At 60.2% G+C, this 20,657-nt stretch overlaps 2 protein-coding genes across 2 annotated transcripts in view; one reads left to right on the top strand and one right to left on the bottom strand.

Moving 5' to 3' along the window:
- The first annotated feature begins 1,879 nt into the window (after window positions 1-1,879).
- REXO4 (REX4 homolog, 3'-5' exonuclease) lies at window positions 1,880-10,653 on the top strand. The gene is made up of 8 exons (XM_021691416.1): window positions 1,880-2,284; window positions 3,963-4,315; window positions 5,599-5,736; window positions 5,975-6,168; window positions 7,346-7,434; window positions 8,524-8,598; window positions 9,110-9,184; window positions 9,821-10,653. Exons 1-8 carry the CDS (start codon window positions 2,066-2,068, stop codon window positions 9,950-9,952), a joined length of 1,275 nt encoding a protein of 424 aa, XP_021547091.1. The 5' UTR covers window positions 1,880-2,065; the 3' UTR covers window positions 9,953-10,653.
- The window catches only part of STKLD1 (serine/threonine kinase like domain containing 1), a 23,622-nt gene continuing 12,971 nt past the window's right edge, over window positions 10,007-20,657 (bottom strand). Inside the window, exons 9-20 of the mRNA XM_021691552.2 lie at window positions 19,699-19,817; window positions 19,041-19,204; window positions 18,346-18,476; window positions 16,858-16,941; window positions 15,404-15,520; window positions 14,938-15,078; window positions 13,990-14,118; window positions 13,176-13,304; window positions 12,976-13,104; window positions 11,578-11,718; window positions 11,182-11,261; window positions 10,007-10,102 (exon numbers count right to left, since the gene is read on the bottom strand). Of these exons, the coding sequence (XP_021547227.2) occupies window positions 10,007-10,102; window positions 11,182-11,261; window positions 11,578-11,718; window positions 12,976-13,104; window positions 13,176-13,304; window positions 13,990-14,118; window positions 14,938-15,078; window positions 15,404-15,520; window positions 16,858-16,941; window positions 18,346-18,476; window positions 19,041-19,204; window positions 19,699-19,817 (1,460 nt within the window). The remainder of the gene's footprint in view (window positions 10,103-11,181; window positions 11,262-11,577; window positions 11,719-12,975; window positions 13,105-13,175; window positions 13,305-13,989; window positions 14,119-14,937; window positions 15,079-15,403; window positions 15,521-16,857; window positions 16,942-18,345; window positions 18,477-19,040; window positions 19,205-19,698; window positions 19,818-20,657) is intronic.

Here is a 20,657-nt window from a genome sequence, read left to right as displayed (position 1 = left end):
TCACTCCCTCCCTCTCGGCTACTGACTATTCAGTGTCTGCCCCCGATGGACAGTCACAGAACCAGGCGAGGTGGCACCACGCTGTCCTCAGCATCACAGACCACCTGGCAGCCCACTCCACTTTCTGGAAGGTTCTCGGTCACACTCTCCCAAGCACTATTTCCATCTCTCTCACACCTCCAGGACTCCACGCCCAACTCAGCTGACAGCTAGCAGGGGGACTGTGCAGGTTCCCTGCCTCCGTGTCCTCTGTAATCCCAGAGGCTGTGCAGATTCCATCCTGGGCCAGTCTGCTTTCCTCTCCCAGGCCTGATCTACGTGACTGCCTGAGGCTCTCCCTGCCCATCCCGCATTTCCCCCTTCATCTTTCCCAGGAACGCCATCCCAGTTCATGCTGTGGGCTCCTGACTATCTCTGTGACTGCTCCGCGGAGACCCGGGAGGACACACTGGCCCCTAATCCAAGCTCATCACCGCTGGCCTGGGCATCGGTCATGGGCTCCCACCTGGCCTCGCCACTCTCTCGAGAGCACCCTCCCCGTCCCATCTCTCACAGAGTGGCAGTGATCCTTCAAGAACTCAAGTCAGACTGTGTCACCCCCCAGCTTTAAAGCATTCGATGGCTTCCCCTGCCCTTGGAGTAAAATGTCCAAACCCCTTCCTGCAGCCTCCGGGGCTCTGGAATCACAGATTACACTGGTCCCGCTGTTCTCTGCCTGCATCTCTAAGCCCCTCCCCTTCGCACACAGAGCCTTAGCCACACCAGTCTGCTTCCTGATCCTCAGGCGCGGCAAGGGCTTTGCTGCTCTTCCCTGAGCCCTGGTTTTCCCTTCAGGTTTCCTCTCGTATGTCACCTGCTCAAAGAGACCCTCCCTTAGGACCTAATCTAAGTGGCCCCCAGGTAGGGTTGCCACATTCAGAAGATAAAAATCAGGACACTCAGTTAAACTTCAATTTTGCATAAATGATGAATACTTTTTGTTTTAGTCCAAGTATGCCCCCAATATTGCCACTACTGCTTTGGGCCTATTTATAGTAAAAGTTATTCTTTATCTGAAATTCCCACTTCTCTGGGCATCCTGCAGGTTGTCTGGTAGCCACACCACCCGCAGGGGTCAACCTCTTCCCAGCATCTCTGTTATCACCTTCACGGCAGTTACTGGTACCCAAAATTACCTGGTTGGTTTGTGAGTTGTCTCCCTGAAAGCCCCCCACCCCCCCACCCCCCCCACAGACTCACGTGGAAGCTTTCGGGAAGCCGAGGCTCATCCGCGGGATTAATCAAGGCACCGAGGGGGCCAGGCAAAGGGGTGCTGGTGATTTATTGTCACCGCTGTTGAGTAAAATAATACACAGCGTTGTTACAATGCTTCCTCGTTGCTATCGGCTGTGGCTTAAGAGCCTCTGCAGCCCCGTTGCGCGGAGGTCGTCCTTCCGTCCCCGGGCCTCAGTTTCCCCACTCGGGGAGGAAGGAGGGGCGGAGCCCGGGCCGCCCAGCTGGGGGGCGTGGCCCCGGCCCGGCGCGCCGTCCGCTCCGCCCCCGGCTCCCCCAACGCCCGCCCCCGGCCCGGCCGTCCAGCGCCCCCTCGCGGCCGCCTGCGCCCCCGCGCTCGGCCGGCCCAGCCGCGGTGGTACACCGACGCCGGCCCCCCCAGTTGCCTTCCGGCGTCCTCCTTTCTCATCCCCGTCCCGGCTCTTGGAAGATCCTGGGCCTCCCCGAACCCCACCCTCGGTCATGGAGCCCGACGCCGCTCGCTGGGGCGGTGAACCTTCTCCCAGGCGGGCGGAGAGCCCCGCTCTGCCCCGGGCCGTGCGGAACCAGGGACGGAGGCCCGGTTTCCGGCGGGTCCGGCAGAGAAGAGCACTTCCGGGGACGGGAGTGCACGTGCCGGGGCGCGCGCGGGGTCGCTTCCGGGGTACGGGAGGCAGGTGTCACCGCAGTGGGGGGAATTGGGGGCTGGCCTGGGCGTGCGGTGGGTGGGCAGAGTCCGGCTCCGGGCCCGGGCGGCGGGGCTCTGGTCGCGCTCTGGTGTCGGGCCCCGGGGACCCCGGACGGCGGCGGCGGGATGGCCAAGGCGCTGACCCCCAGGCGCGCCCCGGGAGACCCCCTGGCTGAGCCGGGGCTTGGCAAGAAGCCTCCTCGGAAGAAAAGCAGGAAGAAGAGAGTCTGGAAAAGCAAAGGGCGAGAAGCAAGCGGGACACCGGGAGGCGGCGCCAGGGTCGTCGTCGTGCGGCCTCCAAAGGCGCCAGAGGACTTTTCCCAAAACTGGAGGGCGCTGCAGGCGGTAAGACTGGCCGGGCCGCGCGGACGGAGGACTGGAGGAAGACGGGTGGGGCCCCGGACGGCCGCTGTGCAGGCAGGCCTTTCGAGGCAGATCGGCCTGTTGAGGTAGACCGCGAGCCCTCGGGCCAGCAAGTAGCGGGACCTTGATTGGGAGGGTTCCAGCAATACCCAGGGTTTTCAAGTGATAGTTGATGGCTGCTGCCCCCAGGTGCCCAGCTCTTGAAATGTGCAGCCTCTGCCACCTCAGCTCTGTGTTTTTATTTCACCCCCAAACCAACACCCTGCAGTAGACCCCGTTAGCATCTCTGGCTTACAGACGAATAACGGGGCCCAGAAAGGTTAGAGAAGTGATCCAGGGTGAGCAGAACCGGCCCGACATCGGAGTCCCTGCCCTGAATGCGGGGTGGCGCCCTGCTGACTTTCTCGGCATCTGGGCCAGTCCTTCCGTGTATGTTCTTCTCTGCCCCATGCTGTCCCCTGTAGTCCAGTCATAATTCTCTACGTGTCCCTCGGAGTTAGCTGCTGTGGTCGTCGCCGGAGGCACAGAGCTTACGGAATTGGGCCCAGCGTCACGCAGCTAGTAAAAACGTGGCAGACGCAGGTGCAGAGTCACATTTCGGGCGCCAGTTTGTGTTCTTTGCTACTACTGACCTGCAGAGCCTTCCACGGTTTTCTGGAGTCTGTTCCAGAGCCTCCGGCTGAGCAAGACAGACTGCAGAAAAGAGCTTCTGGAGCCTCTCAGCAGCGCTGGTGCCTTAGAATGGGAGGCCCCAACCACCTGTCTCGAGGGACAGGACTGATGAGGTTTCCTCGGGAAACCCCAGGGTTCTGTACGATTTATTGAGTTGTGACCCTACCTCTTTTTCTTTTTCTCCCGAGAAAGTAAAGCAAGATTAAGTGAGTGGGAAGGGTGGTTATTGTGGGGGAAACCTTGTGTTTTCTCTACTTCATACAAGAAAGCAAATCCTCCTGTTCTTAAACGTTGTGGGAACAAGTAAGTAGAAACCCAGGTCCTCGTGTCTCGGCTCACTGCCACATGATCAGGGTCTTCACTGTGGCTGAGAACAGCCGTGCTGGGGACTGGAGCACCAGGGAAAGATTGGGCTGGAGGAATGCTGAGAGCCCTTCTTGTAGGACAGCAGAAGCATGGCCACTGGCCGCTCTTGAGCCTCTTCCAGTTGACGGACACTCTCCATCTCTCTTCCTGAGACCCGCACAGCAATAGCAAAAACGAGATCTGGTGAAGGACGCGATTTCCATGCTGCAGCTCCTTGGCCTAATCTGTGGGAGAAGTAACTCTAAACGAATTGTAAACAGGAAAACAGGCTGCTTATCATCTCCTCAGGCTCCCAGGGAAGTAGTCTCTGTTCAGTCATTCAGTAGGTACTTAAGATGGAGAACACAGTCTGAAGTTTTGTAGGAATGAGGAAACAGGTATCAAATCGTGCAATGTAATCAGATAAGCAGAGAAGTGCATTTCACCACAAGTGACTTCAGATGGGCATGAAAAAGGGCTTTTCCCAGACCGTTTGAACATGAATCTCGATGATGCAGGTAGCAGACATTCGTAGATGTGACTGAGTAGGCGTACATATATGTACACATGTAAGCATTTTCAATCTCTTGTGCGTGATTTCCAAATTAAAACGTGTTGTGTATTTTATTTTGGGTCCTATTAGCTCCTGAAACGAAAAACACAGGCCCTGGAAAAGCCTCTTGTCTCTCAGATGGATTCCAAAATGCAGCCCAAGATTATCCAACAAAAAAAAGTGATCCCAGATACAGCACAGAGAAGTGAGATGGGATCGGAGACCACAGACCCCGAGGTCTCCGGTGCCTCCGTTCCCTCAATATCTCCAAGGAACAGGAAGGTGCCAGCACCCCCTGCAAAGGCCAAAGGAGCAGAGCACAATGAGAAAGGAGCCAAGAAAAGGACAAACGGTGACATTTCTCCAAAAGGAGGAGACATCAAGCATAAGAAGCGGAAAGCTAAGGAGGTGACTGTGGCCTTGACTCCGGCCCTGCCCACTGAGTAAGTACAGGTGGCATCTGCCCTCGCTGAAGCTCTGGTGGCCCACCTGGTCCCCTCTGCCTCCCTATGCAGCCGGCGGCCCCCATCGGCTCATCTCGGAGAACAAAGTCCCAGCAACTGCGGCCTGTCTCCTCCAGGAGGCCTAGGCTGCTGGCCCCTCCCGCACCCCCTCTAGCACCTTACCCCGCTGCCGTTTCTTGGCTTATTACTTGTTTCCCCCAGGATGGAGGCCTAATGAGGGCAGGGCCTGTTTGGTAACTGTCATATTTCCAGGGCCTAGAGCAGAGCTTGGCCCTTAGTAGGCCTCCAGTAACGATTTGTGGGATGAACGCATGCCAAAGCCAGAAAGACCCAGGTTGGAGACCAGTTCCTGCGTCTGGCGAGCCGGGTGCTCTGGTGCGAACTCCTGACGTCTCCTGCGCCTCAGTGTGGTCATCTGTGGTGTTGGGGGGGGTGTGAGATGCAGTGTGCTAGCTCAGCACCTGGTGATTACTCAGCAGACCCCGTGGGGGTCACTTGCACAGGGAGGACCAGGAGCTCGGGGCTGCCTTTCAGTGGCTCAGCTGGAGGTGGCATGTTTGTGAGTCAGGCTGGCGGCGAATCGCCCGGGTTGCTGAAGGTTCCAGGAAAGAGGGGTTTGAGTGCCTGCCGTGTGTCCCTGAGCCAGGGAGGCCCTCTGGAAACGGAGCAGGCACGACAGAGCCCTCCCGCTTAAGGGATAGTCGAGCAGGAGAGATGGCCAGACTGAAATTATTCCAGTGTTCTGTGAGTGTGGTCAGGATAAACCGAAGGAGGGAGAAGCTTGTGGAGCAAATGGCCAGAGGAGCGTGTCCACTCAGTGGGGTCGAGAAGAGATCTCTAAAGAAATGACATTCAGCTGAGCCCAAAGGACAGACTTCGCCAGGCAGGAAAACACACCCTTGTGTGGACATCGGAGTTTGAGGCCTTGACGTGAAGATGCTAGAGGTCGCCCTAGCTTGGGAGGTGTTGGGGGAGGGGGGTCTGTGTCCATTTCATAGTTCTCACATTTGTGTTTCCTAAATGTCCGGTGATGAACCTACAACTTTCCCAATTTAGAAGCACGTGTTAGTAGTTGTTACGCCTGGCTTGTACGTTTACATCTTACGTCCTTTGTAAGTTTGGGATAAGGAGCCTGTCTTGTAACGAAACAAGAGCGGTAGAGCACGTGGTCAATCCGCAGGAGTATTGGGGCCGTGGGGGGTCCCCCCGCTGTACCAGCACCTCCACTGACCAGTGCTCGGCCTGTTCTCTCTGCCTTTTAGAGACGACATCTGGTTTGATGACGTGGACCCGGCGGATATTGAAGCAGCCGTGGGCCCCGAGGCGGCCAGGATAGCGAGAAAGCAGCTGGGGCAGAGCGGAAGCAGCATCACGCTGGTGAAAGAGCAGGCCTTCGGCGGGTGTGCAGGGCCAGGGCCACGGGTGGCACTCAGCCCCAGAGGGCGAGGGTTTCAGGAGGGAGCTCCGTCCCTCTCCCCTAGTTGAGCCCTAGTGGAATTGGGCAGGCGCCGCCCCGTCCTGCGAGGAGCCTGAGCGGAGAGCTTGTCCCACGGAGGGGTGGTGGTGGGCAGAGAGCTTTAGGTGCCGAGGGCTGGGTCCCACCGTGTTGATTAAACTGGAACCTTTGGCTCCCTTCAGCCTGACTAGAGCCTTAGCCATGGATTGTGAGATGGTGGGCGTGGGCCCCAAGGGGGAAGAGAGCGTCGCCGCCCGAGTGTCCATTGTGAACCAGTATGGGAAGTGTGTTTATGACAAGTACGTCAAGCCCACCCAGCCGGTGACGGACTACAGGACGGCGGTCAGCGGGATACGGCCAGAGAACCTCAAGCAGGGTGGGTCCTCCCGGCTGATGAGCACAGAGGAAGAGCGATGCCTGGGTCCCTTCTCCCTTTTTCTTTTTTTATTATTATTTTTAAAATTTTTTTAAGTAACCTCTGCACCCGACATGGGCCTTAAACTCATGACCCCAAGATCGAGTTGTGCGCTTTACCGACTGAGCCAGCCAGGAGCTCCCCTTTCTCCCTTTGGTCCCCTTTCTGTTTGGAGCATTCGCCACAGCAAGAGTTCCGACAGTCTTACCTCAGCTGGGGTGACTGTTCTCAGAGGCCTCTCAGGCACATTTGTGTCCCCACCTCTGTGTCACCCAGAGAGTGTGTGCCAGTGTGGGGTCAGCAGGGGACATGGGGTAGGTTGTAGGGTCTCGTCTTTGTGAGGACTTCAGGAAGCCCTGGGAACGTCTGAGCCGTGAGAGGCCTGGCTCAGGTTCTAGCAGGTTCCTTCTGGCTGTGGGGTTGAGAAGAGACTCTGGACCCATGAGGATGGGAACAGGAAGAGGGGGCATGTGCTGGTGGTGACCTGGGCGGTCATGACCCAGATGCATCCTGAAGGCAGAGTCTGTAGGGATTCTGGTGGATTGGCCCTGTGGGAGGGAGACCGGAAAGGCGGCAGGGGCGATTCCAAGGTTAGGGACCTGGAGAGGTCCTGGAAGCTTTCGGGATCAAGGCCACACTGCTCCTTCCTGGCCCAGTCGGTGTCCTTTCTCTGCGCCTCTCAGGTCCCCTCTGCACACCCGACCAACAAGTGGTGCCCTGGCCTGACCAGCCCTCAGCTCTAGGCTCTAGGGTGGGCTGCCCCTGATCTAATCTCGGGCGGGGGCGGGGCAGGTGGAGTCACGGAGGGCAAGCACGGTGACCTGACCCTTCCCTTGGCAGGAGGGGGTGGGGGTGCCCCCAGGGGCATCTGCTAGGAGAGCAGGCCGCACTGCCTCTGGGCCCGAGGGTCTGGAGCAGCCCCCCTCGCTGGCTGCGGCGGAGCACCGTTCTTGATTTTGTCTCCAGTTGGAAAGCACGAAGTCCAAGCCTGGTTCTTACAAGATTCAACAGTTAAAATGCCTGCCGGGCGGCTGTGAGCGCTTCTGAAAGCCCCTCTCTCGGCCGCGGTGGAGCTGCACGTGGGGCTCCCCAGCGAGGCCCGTGGCGCTAAAACCCACCTCTTTGTTCTGCTCGTCAGGAGAAAAAATTGAAGTTGTCCAGAAGGAAGTGGCAGACATGCTGAAGGGCCGGATTCTGGTGGGACACGCGCTGCGTAACGACTTGAAGGTACTGCCGTCGGGCGCGGGCTGCACCGCGAGGGGACTGCCCTGGTGGAATTTCGGCCCTGGTAACGGCCCCAGCTCCCGGGTCCTCCCCTCGTGCCGGGAGGCGTTGCTCAGCTCTTCAAAAGGCGTCTGAGGCCTCGTGCCCCTTTTGGAGGCGCTAGAAGTGAGGCGCTGTGAGCTACGTGACGTGCCCGCTGCGTCCACATGGCAGAGCTGGGTGCAGCCCGGACTTGGTGCCGGGCCCCCTTCCCACGGCCCTAGCACAGTCCACGCACACAGAGCCAGGCTGCTCCCTCTGCAGCTTCCACCCGGCTGGCCAGGGCCGAGTGCTCCTGTGAGCTCAGAGCCGCGGTCTGTGGGGAAGCGTCCCCTGCAGCCACCCCCCGACGGCCACCAGACCGTCAAGGGCTCCTCTTGTCTCCCTCCTGGTGGGCAAGCTCCAGGGGCCACTTGTGGTGCCCTAGAGGCTGTGGCCTCCAGCCTCTGCTTCTTGAGGGTCTCTGCTGTGGGCAGAACTGAGCCGCCTGTTCCGACGAGAGCACGGGGCAGGCAGGGTGGGAGACTGTCCTTCCTGGGCGTGGGGCTTCTCAAATAGTGTTCCGAGGAACCCCCGGGTTCGCAGATGTTTCAGGCACCCGATTGTCGGTCTGCGTTGCCTTTCGAAATTTTGAACTATTGAAACTGACGGCAGGTCCTCTGCCCGCCACCATGCGGTGCCATAAACCCGCCAGCGGCCGCCATCCTACTGGTTCCTGCTCCCTCCCCACGTGGCCGGCTCTCTCCAGAGGTCGTGGGATGAGCTGCCGCGATCCGTTAGCGTCCTGACTTCCTGCGTGTGGGACACCAGCTCACCCCGTAGGAACACCGTGCTTGCTGATCTCCTATTGCCCTGGCTTCAGGATGGGGTCTTTATTAACGGGGTTCTTAACTGCCGGCCATCATCCTTGGACAGCGGGATCGCTTTCTATCAGAAGTCCCCGTTCACACCAGTACGCTTTCACTCGAGCGTGCTCTGTGTTAGGAGTCCTCCGGAGAGGGGGTCCCACCGCTGCACACTGGTGAGACTGTGACTGTCCCCCTCCTCTTCCAGGTGCTGTTTCTCGATCACCCAAAAAAGAAGATTCGGGACACACAGAAATACAAACCTTTCAAGAGTCAGGTGAAGGTACTGACGGGGCATGGGGCTCTGGGCGTCGCAGGTGGGCTGTTTGTGTAGTGGTTGGTTCTGGTTCCTGACGGTGTATCGGTGAACGGTGTTTGGTTTACGGTTTGGCATTGCCTGTTAACTTTTAAAATGAAAAGAAACGTTAACAGGAAAAGCAGAGTTCTGCCGAGCGCTGCCCTCCGAGGCTAGTGTGAGCAAGAGCAGGTTCTTTCCGGTCCGATCTCTGTGACGAGACCCCCAGCTCTGGGGAAGAAGCTGCCCTCGGACCTGCTGCAGACAGAGGCCTGAGGCTCGAAGGCGGAGGTGCAGACTCCTTCCCAGGCCCTCCTGTTCGGGCTGACAGTGGGGGTCACCAGTCCTGGGGGCCACGCGTGCCCCTGGTGAAGGCACGTTGAGGGGCACTGGGTTAGGGCTCAGTGGGTGACTGCCCCGACCCCCCGCCCCCACCCCAGGCAGAGCCTGCGAGGCCTGCTCCCCAGCGTGGCTGTGTGCTGCCCCCTCCCCCCTGCAGAGTGGAAGGCCATCTCTGAGGCTGCTTGCAGAGAGGATCCTGGGGATCAGGGTGCAGCAGGCAGAGCACTGTTCGGTAAGTGTGGCCTGGGGTGACGGTCCTCAGGATTGCGGGCCATCCCTAACCTTGCAGCCAAGGCGCCCTATCAGGGGCCTGGATGACTTCTTTTTAGGAGGCCACTGGCCTATAACAATAAGATGGCAGAACGACTCACAGAGCGCTCACTACATCCTGAGTGTTTACGTTTAGCTAATAAACACTTGAACACAAAAAACTGCTGTTATTGCAGTCGTTTTGGAGAAAAAGTTCCCTGTCTAGATTGAAGGCCTTTTAGGACAACACAGCCCAGGCTGGCTGGCCCCGTGGGCCTTGTGACAGGCTCCGGTGCCGGGGCCGAGGAGTGCTGGCCTGTGGAACCCAGCCCCCACATCGTGGCCCCGGCCTGCCTCACGCTTAGAGCCCGCCCTCCCGTCTGCGTGTCCATGTGTCTGTGTTGTGTCACAAGGCAGCACGTCTATCCCCTCCACCTTCCTTGGGTTCCTTTCTTCTCCCGGAAGCGAGGCACCAGAGTCACCAAAGCCTGGCCAGGATCGAATCCCTAGAACGCTGTTTTGCTTGGTTTTCTCCTTTGTGTGCCCCGTGGGATTGGGTGGCCCGTGGCTGTGCTGGTCACCTTCTGGGACGGTCACAGTGGTGTTCTGTGTCCCCTAGATTCAGGATGCCCAGGCAGCAATGAGACTCTACATCCTGGTGAAGAAGGAGTGGGAGAGTATGGCCCAGGACAGGCGCCCCACAGCCCCTGCTCCAGACTGCAGCAGCGTCTCCGTCCCTGGGCGGTCGTGACCAAGCACGGGACAGCTCGGGTCTCCCCAGAGCGGCAGCTCTGGCAAAACACGTTCACCGTCCCAGCAGCAGGGTGTGGGGGCACGCTGCTGAGAACCGCTGCTTCCCTCTGAGTTTGCCATCTGAGACCTGGTCCACCGCTGGAGGTGGCTGGCGGGGATAGGCGCAGAGGGGCACCTGGACCTCTGCCAGGACGGGGAGTCGGGGCCGTCTGCACCCTGCTGTCACCGGCGGAAGCTTTGCCGGGGATTTGCCCCATCCCAGGGGTGGGAAGTACCCAGTCCACTGGGTTTTCCGCGCCTTCCTTGGAGGAGGCCCCTCTCCTTCCTCTGCCTCGAGTCACGTAAAAATTCCACTGGACTCAACGGGCCCAGGCCCGTCTTGGAGTTAGCTGTGGCTGCCTTTGGACTCTGATTTTCCGAGGGCGCCATTCCTTTCTCAGCCCCCACCCCCAGCCCATGTATACACCTGCCACGTTTAAGGGCAGGGCCCACGGGGTGGCACTGGGGCTCCAGTTGTCCAAGCTCGGTGACACCAGTCGCCCCCTGTCTAGGACGGACGTGTTGACCCCCGGCTGTTGAGCTGGAGCACAGGTGTGAGGGTCTTCTGAGAATAGTCAGGAGCAGCGGGTCGCACTCAGTGCATAAAGCCCCAGGCTTCACCGAGCCACCTGGCCGCTGCACAAGGAAGGCCCAAACCCACTGAGGATATTCAACATAAATGCAGGTTTTTACTGGAGGTGGAGCTTGTGGAGGTCACTCTGTTTCTCTCGTCTAGAGTGGCCCCAAAGGACCACAGCCTGCGGGACACCTGCCGAACCCCGCGCTCCCAGAGCGCCACTGGCCCACCCTGCCCCCAGGACGCTTCCACACCAGGCGCCGGCCTTGGGCCTTGCCCTGGAGACAATCCCCCCTGAAGCCTAAGGAAAACACAGTTCACCGGGCAGCTCTGGGGGTGTAGGAGGAAAGAAAGGGCAGGAGAGAAGGTGGGGAGGGGGCGGGAGGCCTTGGGGTGTCTGCCTCCTCAGGGCAGAGCCGACTGTCCTGCGGAGCTGAGTGGCGTGGTGGCCCCCAGCCTTAGCAACACCGTCTCTGCGTATGAAACCAGCTCCTGGAAAGAGAAGGGTCATCAAAAACTACACACACACAGATTCAAGTCTGTTCTACACAGAACCTTGACTATAGAGGCAGGTGGGAGGCCTGGTTTTGGGGGCCCCTGCAGGTACACACCAGGCTGGAGGTGAAGCGCTCCTTGATCTCCTGGACCAGGGGCCGGATGCCACTGGACACCAGCTCAGGCAGGATCTCCTCTGTGGGCAAGGCAGAGGGTCCTGAGGTCAGGGCTCAGCCAGCCTGATGCCCCCCGGCCCTGGCCAGGGGGGCCCGGCAGGACAAGGCTGGGCCCATCCCCTTTGGGCTCAGCCCAACCCACGCGCTGCCTCTCAGGCTGGGGAGCCAGGCGTCCCCCACGGTCGGCGCGCGCCTGGTGCCTAGTGAGCCCTCCCACTGAACCGACAGGAAGTGGCGATTCGGTTCTTTCCCTTCCCCCCACCAGTTAGAGCTGGGAGCAGGGTGCTTCTGACCACTGGCGTCCTGGAGGGGTGGGGAGGGCAGGGGGACTCTCACGGTAGGAGGCCAGGTGGGCCAGCAGCATGCAGATGTTTTCTACCACCTCGGGGTCATCCTTGTAGAGCTGGTACATCTCCCAGAGGAGGTCGAGGCCGCTGCCGCCCTCCCCGGGCACTACCACCTGCAGGGCCACCAGCTCTGGGGATGGGGGGAGGGGGTGCCTTCACTCCAGCTGCTGTGCCTCGGTGCCCTCTAGCCAGTGGGGTGCGGCGGTACCTAGTCCTCAGGGTCGCTGAGAGTCCAAAGCTCAGGATAGCAAGGACCTCAGCCACTGGCAGAGGAGGCCAGTTTCCCGCCACTTGGGGACATCTGAGGTCGGTGTGTCCCCATGGTGGGACATGTATACTCCACCTCCCTCTCCCAGCAGAAAGCTCCTGTCCTCGGGGTGCTCTCAGCCTGTGGGCCCCAGAAGTGCTGGAGCACGTTGCAGAGTGTGCCTACAGTGTGGGTGCGGGGGGAACCCCAACACTGCACACATACACCCCCAGTTAGGGGTTAGACCCTGACTCTTGAGGGGCTGGGGACCAGTGGAAAGGTTACTCATCAGACCCTCTGGAACCTGGGGATCTGACGCTCAGGTGGGATGACTTGAGTGTCCCAGCCAACAGGTGGCAAAGCCCATTCTCTCCCGGACGCGGGCCCTGGGCTTGGACCACCCCCTCCTCCATTTCTGAGCCAGGTCCCTTTTGCCCTCAGGACCTCAGCCTCCCCTCCCATCCCCTGAAGGTGGGCAGCTGATGCAGACCTGTGTGGGTGGGACCTCAGGCTGGGGGAGAGCCCCAGAGCCCAGGGTGTCTAACCGGAAAGGAAGACCCTGCCAGTGGTCCTTGGAGCCTCCCTCCCAGGAGTGAGGGTGGCCACACTCCCTTCCTTGGGCCCAGACAACTTCAGGCTGAGAAGCAGACTGGCCTTGGCCCTTGGCCCCCAGCCCAGCCCACCCCTGGGACACGGAGTTGGGACCAGATCTCAAAGGGGCTGAAGCCCCGCTCACATCCCAGCCGGCAACCTTGTCCGGTCTGCAGGGGTTCTGTGAGGGGTTCTAGTGCCATCCTGTCACAGTGCCAGGTGCTGCGCACTGAGCAACAAGGAACCGGTCCTATTACAGGGGTGGGACCTGGCCCCTGGGGTGTTCTGATAAGCTAAACCTGTTAGGGATGCCTGTGCAGACCTAATATGTGTTTGTGGACAGGGAAAGAGAATCACAGTATAGCATTCAGCCAAAAAAAAAAAAAAGTGAAGTCTCCGTGGCAACTTCTGGATGAAGGAACCATAGATTGTTCTTTTCCTTTTTTGATCCCTTTGCTTCTGTGTTGGGTTTGCGGGCGGCTGGCAGACCTGCCTTGCTGAGTTTTGTCCCCATCTCCTAGTGTTCGCCCCGTCCATAACCAGGCTCACCGGACACCTTCGCGAGGCTGGCCAGTCCCCGGTAGGCGTTGTTCACCAGCGGCACTCTGTCCGGGCACAGCCGGATGCTTCGCAGGAACAGGGCCGCCACATCTTCAAACTGGTGCTCCTTTATGCAACCTGCAGAGCGCCTAGTTGAGGCCTCGTGGCCTCGTGCGTGGGGCGCACGCTCCCCCGCCCGGGCTGCTCACCTAGCATGGACAGCAGCGCGAAGACCCCGCAGCCGGCTTCGGCCATCTCCACGTCCCTGGGGTAAGTGGCCAGCACCTCGGGAATGAGGACCGCGGCTTTCTCCAAAGGGGTCTTGTTCACAATGATAGCTGCAACCAGCGCGGGGATGGAGGCGACACCTAGCCCTTGAGTGCACGCAGCCGTGCCTGCTGTATACATAGCCCCACACACCCGCCTCCCGCCTGTTGGGGGAGAGGTCAGGGAAGAGGGGAGTTTTTGGAGGATAGGGACTCTCTGCCCCCAACTGGTCTTGGGGGATTTTGCACTCTGGGTGTGGACAGCGCTCTCTGGTTTCCCAGGCTCTCCGTGGCCTGGAGCCCTCTTTTCCTTAGAACGAATGGCCAAAGGGCCAAGACGGGGCCTGGAGGAGAGGAAGCAGCACAGCCCGGGGGCCCTTTTCTGAATCTAGAGTGACAGTAGGGGGCCGGCGCCAAGCTACCATCAGAAACCAGGGACTGCCCGGGAAATCCCAGGATGTGTGGCAGGTGTGGCAGGTTCCTCCCAGGGCAGGAGCCACCAGAGTCTGTGAGGACCTACCCGGTCAGGACAGGAGGTCCTGCCTCCGCTGGGTGCATCCCCCCCTCCCCGCCCCCTCCCTCCCTTACTTTTCCTTTGCTTGCAGGCTCTCAGAAAAGTCTTTTTGTGGGCTCTGCTCCTGAAGTGTTTACGGTGCAGGCCGTGGAGGCCCTTGAAGGCTGTCAGAGGTGATCAGGGAATAGCAAGGATAGCAGCCCCCCACGCCCAGCAGGAGAGTGGGAGGAGGGGCCCCCTCACCATCCACCATCAGGGCCCAAAGCAGGCTCAGGCCATTGATGCAGATGTCCCTGTTTGTGGAGAAGGTACTCAGGTGCTCCAGGATATGCTCAAACAGCCCAGCATTCTGCAGCTTCTCTGAGGCCGATTCTGTGGGCAGGCCCCAGAATTAGGGCCACAGAGAACCCCCTCCTCCAGGAAGCCTACCCTGAGCACCGCCTCCCTCCATGGTCCTTGCCAACCACAGGCCCATGCATCCTGCATTTCTGGGCATCTACTCTGGGCCAGTCATACCCAGTGTGGGGCCCTGAAACAAGAGAACATGGGCCCTCCTCTGGGTCACCAGTCCGTGTATTGCCTATCCCATGATTGGGCTGGGGCCGGCCTCCTGGGTCCACACAGAGCAGGCCTGAGCCTCCTGGGGTGGGAGCAATGATTGTCTTTCCTGGTGGGTGAGCTGACACCCAGTTTGCCTGATGGCTCTGATTTACGCCTCTTGTCCTAACGGGCTTATTCATAGCACCCCTGCTCACTCCCTGAAGTGGGCTCCAGTCAAGCGGGGTGAGGAGCAGAGTGCAGGCATCCCTCCCCTGGCCACAGGACTCCAAGTGAGCATCCTTGGGCTCGCGGGCCCAGCTGCCCGAGGAGGTGGGTGGGAGCAATGCATGGTGTGTACGGCCCTTGCTTCTCCACAGCACCCCCAGTCCTGCCCCCCCTGCCTGGCTGGCTGGGGGCCGCAGGAGCTCAGGTGCCCTGTGAAGAGATGAATGAGGCGTGGAGCCCACGGTGGCACCTGGTCGATGTCTGCACGTTTGTGGAGGGAACAAGTGACAGTCAAACAGAAGCTTCCCATCAAGAGACAAAGGCCAAGCATGTGGAACAGGCCCAGCACAGGCAGCAGAGGTGTGCCCTGTCGGGGGCAGGCCGCCCCCACGCCCCGGCTGAGCGGGCAGGGCCAGGCCGACCCACCCTGGCTGGAGATGATGGTGAGCAGGCTGTAGACCGTGACCAGGAGCTGCTCCGACTCGGGGTGGCTCCACAGGGTGCTCAGCAGGACAGAGATGACAGAGCTGTCACTCAGCACCTCGGCCGCCGGGTCCTGCACCAGCGCTGCTCGGGCCAAGGGACGATGACCAGGGTTACGTCCCACACTGGGGATCATGGGGCAGGTAGCCTGCAGGGGGCCACCCTCCCTGGCTGGGGGGGGAGGCAATGCCCCCACTTTGCGTGGAGAAAGCCAAGGTCAGGCTTGTTCTGGAGTAGGTCCCCGTAAGTGCTGGTTGCATGATGGGGCGAAGGACAGAAGGGGTGGGCACCTGCCCAGCCCACGTGGCCGGTAAGTGGCACTGGGCGGCCAGTGCTGGTTTCCAAGGCTCTGCCGGGCCCGGGACCAGGTGCCAGGGTCAACATTTAACCCACGTGGCTCGGCACCCACCTTGACCCAGGCTGCGCAGCAGGAGGGAGCAGGCATACAGCTGTATGTCAAGGATCCTCTCGTGTTGCTTCATGATGGTGATCAAAATCTCTACCAGCTCCATCAGCCACGGCAGACCTGGCAGGGCCGGGTGGCAAGGTTGAGCCTCGGCCCAGGAGCAGGGGGTGGGAAGGGTGTACGGACCAGACCAGGGAGTCCAACGCCGCTGGGAGTCTACAGGGCATCACGCACGGGCCCCTAGACAGATGAGTAGGCGAGTAAAGAATGTGTGTTTGCCCTGGGCATCTTCTTATTCCAGCAGCTCTCTGAGGTGGAGCCTTCCTGTCGCTCTTACAGGTGAGAAAACAGGGTCAGAGAGACGACAACACCTGTTTTGAACCCAGCCTGTCTGACTCTGGAGTTCATGGCCATAACTGCCCTGAGTGCGGGCGTTTGTGGGTCTCATGGACTTTCCCTGGGCTGCGTGCACGGGCGGTGGTGGAGGGTCCAGTCCCCGCAGTGTCCCTTCCCCACGCCGTTAGGGTGGGGAGCGAGAGCCCTGCGTCTCAGGCCTGCAGCGAGAACATCCAGAACAAGAGCACGGGCCCCAGGAGGCCCAGCACAGCTAACCCACCTCCCAGTGAGGCTGGCTCCTTCAGCCCCTCCAGGAAGGCAAAGTCTCCCTTCCTGGGGACTCTTCTGGCCACAGCCTAGCTCCAGAAGGGGCCCAGGGGAAGGGTGAGAAAGAGGGAAAGGCAAGGGGCCAGTATGAAGTCTCTGCTACTGACTCAGATGCCCCAGCCGCTGGAACAGGCCTTCTGTGGAAGGACAGATGGACAGACAGTTGATGGATGGATGGACAAACGGACAGATGGGGGGTGGATGGAGGACTGATGGATGGATGAGGGAGTGAGTATAATATTCAGGCTGGTGAGGCAAGTTGAATGGAGAGGTTTTATGAGACACTATTTTGGCAAAATTTAGAAGATATGAATACTGCTTGATGGACAGTGTCGGGGAGAGATGCTGTCATGCACTCTTGATAGGTGGGTAAGTAATTGGCGGTATCTGCGAAAAAGTGAAATATTTATACCCCGAGCACCTAGGAATTTATCCCACAGTGCACAGGGGCCCATGCTCCGGGGTGTTCAGTCCCGTGCCGTTTATCATACTGGACAATAGGCAACCGCCCAGCCAGCCATCGATGGAGATGGGGGAAAAGACAGGAGCCTTACTAAGAGCCCGTGAGAACCATGTGAGGGCCGGTCCCTACACTGTTTGCTCACCGAGCCACCCCATCCCCCCGCTTCTGCTGGGCAAAAGGGGCAACACGGGAAGAATACCCAGCAAGCCTTGGAGGTGTAGGAGAGCCCCTCTAGGAGAGCTCAGAGAGAAGGGCCACAGCCACCCCAGAGGCCTGGGCCACAGGCTGAGCCCGGGAGGAGCGGGGGAAGGTGGGCGCGTGGGGGGTCTACCTAGCTGGTCTTCGGGCATTCTTAGGAGCCTCTTCATGGCTCTGAGCTGGACTTCAGGCCGGCTGGAGAAGTTCTGCATGACCTCTGCAGGAGACAAGACCGCACGGGGAGGAGCCTTCTGAGGGCCAGGGCGCCTGGGGCCCACCTGGAGGCACCACACTCCCCACAGATCCATGCGATAGGGCATTCTCACCCCCATTCCGCAGGCCTAGCCGCTGGTCCAGAGTCAAACCCAAGCCTGTCCTGGAGCCTCACTGGAGTCTCAGGACAGCCAGAGTTCTCCCCTGAGCGCAGGGCTCCTTCCACTGCTCCTCCAAGCCTCCCTGCAGGGCTCTTTGCCTTTGACTCCTAATAGACGGCCCCAGCCCCACAATGGGCTGCAGTGTCCAGCTATGCACATTGGAGACCCCTTCCTTATCCCGTGGCCAACTCAGGACCCCCCCTCCACCCATGTATGGGCGCTGTGCACCTTGGAGCGGCCCACAAACGGGCCCTGTGGTGCTCCTTACTTTTAGATGAGCAAACAGGCTCAGAGAGGGCACCTCGCTCAAGGCCACTGAGCTGGTGGGTGATGGGCTTCCATCGGACCTAGCTGCCTGCCTCCAAAGCCCCCCGCCGCCGAGATGCGGGGCAGGGGGACAGAAGCTAGGGCCTCGAGACCATCCCTTCCCCGGAAGTGGGGGCAGAGGCGGCAGGTGGGGGAGGAGTCCCCTGTCACAAGCAGCCAGGGCAGGGAGCCACGGAGGAGAGGAGGAAGTGAGCAGACCACCCAGAACACAGAGGGATGCGCGAGTGCAGTCGACCTCGAACCTGAAGGTGGCCTCTAGGTGGTCCACCCAAGGCCTTGGGTGTGGCGGTTGTGCAGTCCCTGTGCTGGGAGCCACAAGGAGCCCCCCACCAGGGGCACGCGGTGGAGACAAAGTGCTGGGTGGTGAGCGAGCACTGGGCCAGGTCACTGGCAGCACCGTCAACGGAGGCCTGCCCATGTCCCATGGCAGACAGAGCCCCTGCAGGGACGCGCCTGCCGGTCCAGGGCCCCTGCAGTGCCCATTCCCGTGCCCAGCACCATTCTGGGCGTGTAGAAACCCCACAGGAACAGGTGCCAAGTGGGGCAACCACTCTGGGCATGGGGATCACCGTGTGGCAGGGTGCGGAGGCAAACAGCAGGGGGCTCCAGGGGTTGTGACGGGGGGGGGGGGGGCTGCGCAGCGGTCACGAGCACCATGTAGCAGGAGGGGAGGGGAAACGGGCCAGGCACTGAGATGAACTCTGGTACAGATGACAGGAGTGAGGGAGGGTATCTGAGCGGGGGTGCCCTGAGCAATGCAGTGCCTGGGGTGGGATGGAGGGGAGAGCCCCAAAGCCTTCCAAACCCCTGGCCCTGTGTCAGGAGCAGTCCAGGGGACTGGGTGGCAGGGGGAGACACTGACCACCGCCCCCCCAGAGCTGAGACAACAGCTCCCTCCCCCTCTGGGCCCCCACCATCACCTAAAATACTGGCGACGTTACTTTCCAGCAGCCGGTCGGCGATGAAGGCAGGGACCACCTGCTGGTGCAGGGTCAGAGCAACACTGGAGGACCGGAAGTTGCTGCTCACGAAGGTGATGTGGATCACGTCCCTGGAGGGGAGCCGAGACGGACGCTGGGCTCCCCTGCGGGGCTCTCTGTGGGGCTCCTGCCCGCACAGAGGCGGGCAGACACCCAACCTCCACCCTCCTGTTTGGGATTCCATTTGGCAGCACCTCTCCCAGCAGTCCCACCTCCAGGAGGGGACTGGGCTTGCTCCCCGGGGTGCGGGAGCACGGGGCTGGGCCCCTTCCTCCATAAAATATGTTGAACAATCAGATTTGACAACCGTGTTCGTATAAAGGTGCATAGAACCCAGGCCGGATTCACTGTTTTATGTTCCTTTCTTCCTTCTCTTGGTAAGACAAACTACAATTAGAACATGGTCCTGGTCCTCGGGGACCTCCGCACCTGAGGGAGAAGCCTGCCCCGTCGGCTCCAGGGCTCAGACGTGTGCCTGCCGCTACAGCAGTTTGGGATGGGCCACGCTTGGGAAAGCCCCGCGCGCCACGGAGGAGTCGGCGCGTCTGTGGCATTAAAATGCCCAGTGGCTGTGTATGCAGGACGGCGGAGAGATGGCAAAAGATACATGGAAAGGTCAAGATACAGCGGCTCACCTGATTGTTATTCGCTCTGAGGGGTTGATCTGCAGCATCGAAGGTAGAAGAGAACGGAAGGTTTCCACATCGGGGATCTTCTTCTCCTCCATGGTCTGCAGGACGCTCTTGAGGCCGTCAGGTGCGCTCCGGATGGACTTCCGCAGGTGCATGGCTTCTGCTCTCTGAGGGGACGCGGACAGCACTGCTCCGTCGGCCCAGCCCTGACCGTGCCCCAGGGCGAGCCGGCAAGAGGGCCAGAGGTGGGAAGACTAGGGACCTGAGCCTGCACAGCCACCTGGGGTCCCGAGGTGCGTTCAGGCCCGCCAGGGTCCAGTTCCCTTGGCTTGCATCCCGCCGTGGGCCTGCTGGTGCACCTGAACTCGCTTTTCTCATCCATAAGGAGGCAGTGAGCACCCAGGGAGTCCCCCGTGAGGGTTAGCCATGGGGCGGTTTGAATATCTCAGTCATCGTCATCACCATGCCGGGGCCCTGAAGGCCAAATATTGAGTGCGGGGGTGCCCCACACTCTGTGCCCTTGGAGGCACAGAGCAAGGCAGGAGGATGCAGGTGGGGAGAATGTGCCCCTTTGAGCCAAGGTCGGCAGGGCCGGCTTTCTGGGGATGTGGGGTGTGGGGTTCAGGGTGTGGTAGGGAGGGGCAGGCAGAAGGCAGCTCACATTTATGAAGGAGCAGCTGACCATGTCGAGAATGATGCAGCCCAGGGACCAGATGTCCGATTTCTGGCTGAAGGAGAAGTTGAGGGCTTCGGGGGCCATCCAGGACTTCTGAAAAGGGTCTGTTGGCAGGAGAAGGTGTCAGATGCAGGAGTCCTGTGCTCCCTGGGGGAGCAAGCGGCTCAGAAAGGGAGGGGGGGTAGGGAGGTGCTATCTATGGAGGGAAAGGAAGAGGGCCCTGGTCTTCAGTCAGTGAGGCTGCCACCTGGGCACGTGCCCAACCAGGCTGGCCCATGGGTGCCCAATATGGCTGCAGATGTGGTTTGAAAGAGGCATGTGCCAAGAAGGCTGAAACTTCCACCCTCTTTAAACATCTCACTCCTCTAAAGGTCAGAATCTGGAGGCAAAATTTCAGTTGCCCCACCCTAGTCTCTAAACTGGAACCCCAGACAAGGAGCCAAAAGAGCAGGGTCATCAGTCTGTTAGTTCCTGATAGACCTCAGGCAGCCCCTCCCTCTCTGGACCTTCGTTCCCCAGCCAAAGAGTAAAGGGGTGGACTCCAGGACCCCTGCCATCCACACCTCCAGCAGATTTACCTACTCACCCATCCATCCATTTATCCTCTGTGCACGCAGGACTCTGAAATTCTCAACTGTGGTCACCCTCTCCATCCCTGGCAGCTGGTATAGGCTGGAAGCCCGGCTCCCTTTGCCCCGCTGTCTTTCCAAAGGAAGGAGAACCCATCTCCCCTTCCTCCCCACGTCTACCATCTCCTTGGTGAATTTCAGGACTCAGTAAAGTACTCCAGCTCTCACCAGTGTATGGCATCCACTAGCCCCCATTCTCCTTCCATGAAGGTTTACATTTTCTGGGTGTCTTTTGGACCCTGCCCGCATGCACCGCCTCCCCCCCCCCCCCCCCCCCCCCCCCGCGCCCCCCCGCCCCGTCCACCACAACCACAA

This window comes from Neomonachus schauinslandi, chromosome 13 (genome assembly GCF_002201575.2).
Source record: "Neomonachus schauinslandi chromosome 13, ASM220157v2, whole genome shotgun sequence".
NCBI lineage: Eukaryota > Metazoa > Chordata > Mammalia > Carnivora > Phocidae > Neomonachus > Neomonachus schauinslandi.
Note: the sequence above shows the minus strand (reverse complement) of the source record. Positions and strands in the feature narration are given on the sequence as shown.